The 7,921-nt window shown below is 37.9% G+C and overlaps 1 protein-coding gene across 2 annotated transcripts in view; it reads right to left on the bottom strand.

The window, feature by feature from the left end:
• FAM177B (family with sequence similarity 177 member B) overlaps positions 1 to 7,921 on the bottom strand; it is a 486,030-nt gene that overhangs the window by 256,638 nt on the left and 221,471 nt on the right. For both annotated transcript variants that reach the window (XM_044057910.1, XM_044057916.1), the window contains one exon: positions 2,815 to 2,982. In XM_044057910.1, the coding sequence (XP_043913845.1) occupies positions 2,815 to 2,982 (168 nt within the window). The remainder of the gene's footprint in view (positions 1 to 2,814; positions 2,983 to 7,921) is intronic.

The following is a 7,921-nucleotide window of genomic DNA, read 5'->3' as shown; positions in this document are numbered from 1 at the left end:
TTTAAGAGTATGAGTTAAAAATGATTCTGTTATGGCAGCAAAGGATGTGGGAAGAGATTAAATAAAAGATAATATGAAAAGTGAGAAATTGGAAGCTATGTTTTATGGATATGGATAGCAAGATACAAGCAGTAAAAATGTTTTAGTCCCTTTAGTTGTATACACAGATCAGGCATATTATTATCAACCAGAGGACAATTTGTGCATAGCTACTAATAAAGAGTTGAATGATTTTATCTGGGAGGGGAAGAGGGCAAAAGTCAAGTTGGATAAGTTACATCTTTCCAATAAAATAAAGTGGTTTGGGATCACCTGATCTGAAGGGGTATCTCAGAGCTACATCGTCAAGGCTACTACACAGAGCACAGGCAGGAAGCTATAATTCAAAGTGGAAAGGGATGATGAGGAAAGATAGGGAAAGCTCAAGAAATAAGGAGAAATTGGGATTTTGATGCAGATCCTTAACGAGAATAATAACCATACAGAATATTATATTAATAAAGTAGCAGAATGCATTTTAAGATCTAAGCCAACACAGGAATGGAGAAAGGAGATTCTGCCAATAGGGATGAGTGTAATTAGGGTACAAAGAATAGGCAAGAGGGGCTGGAATTTACTGGAGAAAACTGGCAAAAGAACCAAGGTATTGGGAGCAAATAATTAGACAGGGAAAGGAAATAGAATGGGAAGAGACCAAAAATACATCTAGACTACAGGCTAAAGACTGCCTTCCCTATCAAGGATTGATATCAAAGTATAGGCAAAGAGAAAGAAATAGGGGGATCCTAATTGAAAGACCAGCATTGGTAGAGTTTTTAGTAGAATCTAGAATAGAAGTTGCTGGGTGGCCACGGTGGTACAGCGGTTAGCATTGCCACCTCACAGCAAGAGGTTCTCCGGTTCGATTCCTGGCTGGGTTGCCTTCTGTGCAGAGTCTGCATGTCCTCCCTGTGGTCGCATGGGTTTCCTATGGGTGCTCTGGTTTCCTTCCACATCCCAAAGATATGCTGTAGGTGGATTGGACACTTTAAATTGGCCCTAGGTGTGTGTGTGTGTGTGTGTGTGTGTGTGTGTGTGTGTGTGTGTGTGTGTGTGTGTGTGTGTGTGTGTGTGTGTGTGTGTGTGCCTTCTGTGAAAGGCTGGCAACTCAACACCGTAAAACTCCACTGCCAATCATGAGTAGACAGGTGATCCGCTGTGGCAACCCCTAACCGGGAAAAGCCGAAAGAAGGAGAAGAAGAATAGAAATTGCTGTTAAAAGGGATAATTAGTAGGGCATATAAAATACTGCATGTAACTATATGAATCAGTCAGAGGTTAGAAAGGACTGGGACGAGAAACGGGGTAAGTAATTTTACAAAGAAATTGGAGGATATATGTATGGCTTCCAAATATGCAACAAAGTCTAGAGGATTTAGGATTTTTGCTTGGAAGTGTTTGCATAGGTATTTTTACACCCTAAACAGACTTCAAAGAATTCTTCCTCAGGTAGACTGCAAATGTTGAAGGTGAAGGCAGGAATTGAATGAGTATTATAACATTTAATTGACAATGACTGTAGAAAAGATTATATGTAATGTATACTTTTGCAACTAAAAATATGTCAATATTATTTGTTTTCATTTATATAAATATATGATTGCCTATGTCATAGCTGATAATTCAATAAAGATATTTCTTGTTTAAATAAAAAAATACATCAACGGTAATGAGAAACAACTAAGCAATTTGACAGCACAGTAGTTGATACTTCTATGTCACACCTCCAGGGTATGGGGTTCAATCTTGATGGTCAGATCACTGTCTATATGGTGTCTGCATGTTCTCATAATGTCTGAGTGGATTTTCTCTCAGCTATCCATTTTCTTCCCACCTCTCACAAAAATGCTGATTAACTGCCGTCTTAAACTGAGTAATATATTTAATATTTACTCTTCCCCGTATGGTCTGGGTCATGGCTTAAAAAAGAATTCTTGATTACCAGTTCACTTATCCCATTAGCAAAAAATAGAAAATTAATATAGATCTAGAGTTTGAAATTTATATACATCACAGCAGGCAACAGTGGCAGTAACTTCTCAAATAAAATTATAAGCTGATAAAAGAGAGTTAGGGTGATAAATTGTTTGAAGCTTCACAAAAAAATTTAAATAGTTTCCTGAAGTAACTATTAACAGAAGTATCACAGGTGTTTCCAGAATGTAATAAAGATTTGATATAAAAGCTAACTAAAGAGTAACACTAAAATGTAAGAACAGCAGTAGGCAAAACATGACCAGATTATGCTATGAGTGACCGTTTACCATTAAAGGCCTCGACGGCATCATTTAAATGGAAACATGAATAAACCTTAAAGTCATGAATATTTTATATTTATGCATTTCAGGAAAAAAAAAAACAGACCCCCCAAATCCACATTTCACAGTGCAATTCCATAACTCACCACCTCAGCAAAGGTATATACAGAATAATAAGGTCCTCCAGGTAGGACAATAACATAATATCACAATAAGATTTGTGTATAACTATGTTCTGAATTAGAAGTGGTATTGGTATCTCTTAGAGGAATGTCTGGGCTTGCGATATAATCAGTTGTCTGTATGGTACTACAATGCTTCCTGGATATGAACTCTCTTGGTGAGGGTGGAAACATCAGCTATGTGATACTGCACTGTCTCTAGTGGCACTAAATGGAAACTTTGTTCTCAGACTGTGAACTTTCGTTCTCCAACATAAAAGATTTACCCATACCTGTCATGTAATTTGATCAGCCAGTAATGCCAAATGCTGTTTTACTGTTTTGAGTCTACTCACTGTGTCTGCTTCCTGGAACTCAATTCTCACATCCTCAATCTCCTCTTCATCAGAACTTGACTCTTCAGTAATTTCACCACTGGTAAAGTGAATCACCCTTCTTGTACTGCTACGTGATGCAGGCTCTGTGTCATTTAGGTCCAGCTGATGAAAGTCAACATCCTTCTCCTAAATTTACCAAATATGCAAGTTAAGAAAAGTATTTGCCAAGAAAAAAAACAACTTCCTTAGCACTCACGAGTAGATGGTATTCTGTTTTAGACAGGAATTTTAACATACTTTAACATCTTGGCAAAGATTCACCCTGCGCAAGAACTAAACAAGAATTAAATTATCATACGTACTGGAATGTATTATCATTGAATTATTCATTCATTATAACTTGGATAGCAGACTAATCAAAAACTGACCCATTTCAATTACGGCTGGGACAAGAAGCAAAAATGCAAATTTCCAAAAGAACAAGGCAAATTTTTCAAAAATAATCCAGAAAACTTCTGGTAAATGAAAAAATGGAACTTAAACACTGGATGTTTTTTGGTTATTGGAGATTTATTGCCTCTTGAGCCAATCAGGAAAGTGCTGGAAAAAATGTTCAAAAGACAATAAACAAATACACAGTAGCATAGAACATCAGCACGTTAGTTCAAAATTCAGAACAGTAAGGAGACAATGGTACAAATGTCTTTACAGACATAGGCATCTCGTAGACACTTTTATTATTTAATGAAAATATTCAATGCATCCAGTAAAAGCAATATGAGAGTACAGATACAGAACAGCATGTTTTTAATGTGAGATCCTGCCTTTGAGTCTTGTGGCATTCTATGAAGATGTACAAGAAGTATTTGATAAAGGACTGGAACTGCATTCTGTTCATCTTGAACTTCTTAAGGAATTCAACACTATCCCACATAAGGAAATAACTGACAAATCAATAAATAAAAATTCATACTTAACTCAATGGGTAAAGCACCGGTTAAGCAACAAGACACAACAAGTCAAGGCTGGGCTTGCCAATGATGTCTCACAGACCTCCGTACTAGAGCTAATTCTTATTGGAATATTTGCACTTTTGGACTCTCTTTCTCATGCAAAAAAGTGGGAAATGGGGTATGGATAACAAAAGATACCAATGACTGCAAAACTGGTAACATAATTACTGTAATAACAGATGAAGCAATTATTGAAGATGACCTACACACTAGTGCATTAGTAATGACCTCACTTTTAAAGTCAGTACATGTAGCATCATGAGATTTGGCAAAATGAATGTGAATTACACTTGCAAAGTTATTGGCGAAAGCATAAAAATGACATCATCATTAAGAAGTGAGGGAGAACGTCATACAATAGTTAAAGCTCTGGCTGTGGTTATCTACCAAAGTCAAGAAATCTTATTTTGCAGCCTATGTGATTTCTAAAGGGCATCAAAAAATCACTGCATCACTTTATACCTTACTGATCTGCCCCATTACTGAATATAATACTGCTTTTTGTAGCCATCCAACAAGCCACCTGAAAGAATGTATAATGCTTGTTTACTAGAAAAATCACAGGGCTGGAAATTATGAACTATTCAGAAAGGCTTCAAGAATATCGTTATATTCTGTTTCTTAGGGACTACTTAAAACTGACTACTGCCTGGTGCATAAGGTAATGTCTGATCCAGTTATTTTTAAAAGTCTAATTCTGGAAGATACCTCCAGGGGGAACTAATAACAGACCTGGGAACCTAATACTAAAAATAAATACCAGTAATACAAAAACACATGACACAAACATTACATAATGCCTTCAGAAATTATGGAAAAAGTTTTCCCTTACTGTCAGAAGTTACACATTAACTTCTTTCAAAATAATCTTGATAGATATATGGGACAGAAAAAATATCAACATAAGATTATGACAGATTTCTTGGAAGACTGAAACCTATTAGGCTGACATTCAAGTATATGACCCTATATTTGGAATGCTAAAAAAGGTCAGCTCAACTATGTATTTAGGGTGTGTAGGAAAGATAAGTCTGTTTGGCAAGCCTATGGTCATAGTGTGATGAAAAACAGAATATTTCCGAAATCAGTGAAGTAAAAAGGAAGAGTAGATACATCAATGCAAGACATAGCTGAGGATGTTCAGGATACATCACAAATATTCAGTGCATTCAGTAAAATCAGTACACAGATTATGAACCTTATATATCATACAGCAAAAAGCACAATTTATGTATACATTTAGTTTGTGTGGGAAGGTAGAGTCCAGACTGCTAAGCTAGTGTCTATTAAGTGAATGAAAACCAATCCTTTTAAAATAAATTAAATTGCATTAACATGGCACAAGTGTTGATCTGTACGAAGCAAATCTACAAAAAGTTTTACAAACCGACATGCAAAGTTAAACTTATATAATAGGATAATGCTTATAAAACACATGCAAAAAAGAATTCAAATAAGTAAAACCAGAATGGTTACATTGTGTACACTAAGTATACACTGTTCTGAGTGAATAGATAACATAATAATAACACTTAGTGGTAACTTTTTATGAATCTCAAGGTGAGAGAAACAGAGTAAACTAAAGAAAGAAAATAAGACGGAAACATAATAAAAATAAATAATACCAAGTAAGTACAGCTAAGTAAATAATTCTCCATTAATGTAGTACACTGGCTCACATTTCAAATATTAGATCATTATACAGTTTGAAATAGTAAATGTAACACACTGATGTTTCTGCACTGTTAATAAGGCAAGTAATCTTCACTACTGAGAAAAATGCGTTCTAAATACCAGCACAGAAATCCCAAGGCTAACTCAGTAAGACATGTACATTTTGATAAAATAGATAAGATAACAAAAGAATTCAAATATGTCAAGTTTTAGCCTCTCACAGCCATTTGTTTAAGGCACCTATAAAATGTATTACTGAAATAGAACCCTTTAAAGCACTGAAACTACTACCATCAAGGTTAATTCTGACATATAGTTACACCACTAAATTACAGCATTTCAGTTCAGAAGACCCAACTTCTCACCCCAGCACACCCATGCACACACATACCAGGTATCATATTGTTGTTATAGGTCTAGATCCCACTGATCTCTGCATTATTTTAAATACAGCAAAGCGTGGAGGTACCACAGATTCCAGGGAGAGCTGAAAGAAATCAGTTAAGGATTTTATGGACTGTAACAGATGGCAGTGCTTAGCAGTCAGGATTTTGCAATAAGAGTAGCCCAAGGCCAAGGAATGTAAGATGTTCATCGTTCATCCCTGCCTCCTTATCCAGTCGCCAGTTATTGGGCCGTCAGGTGGCCCCGCAGTCGGCTATTCCGCGGCCTGCTTTCTTGGTTCCAAGGCCGTGCCAGTGTAAGCTTTTCCCCCCTGATGCCAGTGCCAGGGGTATATCTAATAATGCCAATGCCAAAATCAGTCGCTTTGCCGCCGCTGTGCCGGTCGGCCGAACAGCCGAATTTTTCAAATTGGGATTTGAGGACCTATTTTCGAATATGAATTTGAGACCAAGTCTTTTCTTTTTCCTCATCCCTCTGTGGGAAAAAAGTCTTTAATTGTATTTTGTGGAAAAAAGTTAATAATAATATTTCATTTTATTGCATACTTTGCCTAGGCCCAGACCCATTTTATACTATACTTTGCCTAGGCTCACGAGTTTAATAAGCCAATTAGTTGTTAGGCGCTTACTATTTCATACTGCACGATCATACTTCGCTTTAACTTTATTCATGAATTCGGAGGTAGGGAACACCGACCACCCGAAAACAAAAAGGATAACCACCGACACAAGGACAAGTTCATAAGGAGCCGAGGCCCCAGCCTGGGCCTAAGCCAGATCTCGAGTCCTCGACTGGTCTGGTCTCCGGTTCTCCAGCCCTCAGTGAGGCTCCGATGCAGCCCTTCAGACCACAGATCTAATTTTACTTGGCACTCTGTGAATTTTTGCAGGAATGTACCTTGCTTACGCTCCTACCGATTTACATTGCTGAAAGAACCGGTTTACATTGCTGAAAAGGGCAGGGAGTTACTGAAACGCTTATCGGTTGCCAGACCATGCCAGACCGATTTAAAGAGATAAGACTCCTATTAAAAGACAAAGACTGCACTTCAGTCCAGCCTTCAACCCCCCATGCCTAAGAAATGCCCAAAGAAACAGCCGATGCTCAAATCACTTCCCTTGTTCCCCCCCTTTTAATCAGGGGTTCCCAGCCCCTCCTGACAAGCCCTCTGAACAAGAGGAAGATTCTCAGCACTCTGAACAAGGTCCATTTCAGACTCCTCCTCTCTCCAAGAAGATGACTCTGGATCCCATTCCATTCTCTGGCCCCTCCTCCCGGAAGACTACTCCTGAAAACTCCTTACACACACTGAGGAACATTTTCACTGGGAAGGAGGGGACACTTTCACTGGTCAGGAAAGGACTAGAGAGTTTTTTCCTCTCCCCCAACACAGACACTTGCATTCCCCCCATTTTTTTTACTTGCCATGATGATTTTACTTTAGAGACAGTTTTAGACTGATTCTCTACCTCCTTTCTTCTCCGCCTTCTACTCTCAATAGATATTATAAGAGTGACAGATATTATTCCCGCCTGGATTTGCTGAAATTTCTAAGAACCCATCCTCATCTCCCAGGGTCGCAAGGGGCTAAGGCTTCTATGGCTAAAATCCTGTATCCTGTGGGTTCTGGATTCCAGAGCACTAAACAGGTGGGGAAAAGATTTACACCTCATCCACTCTAGCTATGAGGGCACTAAAATAAAATGCCAATTTCACAGCATTAAGCATCTTCAATTCTCAATCAAAGCAAAAAACTCAACAATCACCACTCTCAAAAAACAAAATGAATTGAATGAAATGCACTGCTGTAACACTGCCAACATGTGGGTGGGCAAACCCTACTTACTGGGTGGGTTTCTTTCTGAGGCTCCCTGGCTGTTGCTGTTGTTACACCCTGTTATATTTGTGAGGAAAAATGTGAAAGAACGGAACAAAAATGTTAGCATAAAAGCAAAACTTCCTCATACTCCCTACTCTTTTTGAGTTCTGCTAAAGTGAAAGCAAAGAAAATGGAGGATAAGGCTGCAAAATGC

Source organism: Protopterus annectens, chromosome 1.part2 (assembly GCF_019279795.1).
Source record: "Protopterus annectens isolate FY-2018-M chromosome 1.part2, PAN1.0, whole genome shotgun sequence".
Taxonomy (NCBI): Eukaryota; Metazoa; Chordata; order Ceratodontiformes; family Protopteridae; genus Protopterus; species Protopterus annectens.
This window is presented reverse-complemented; position numbering and strand designations above follow the sequence as displayed.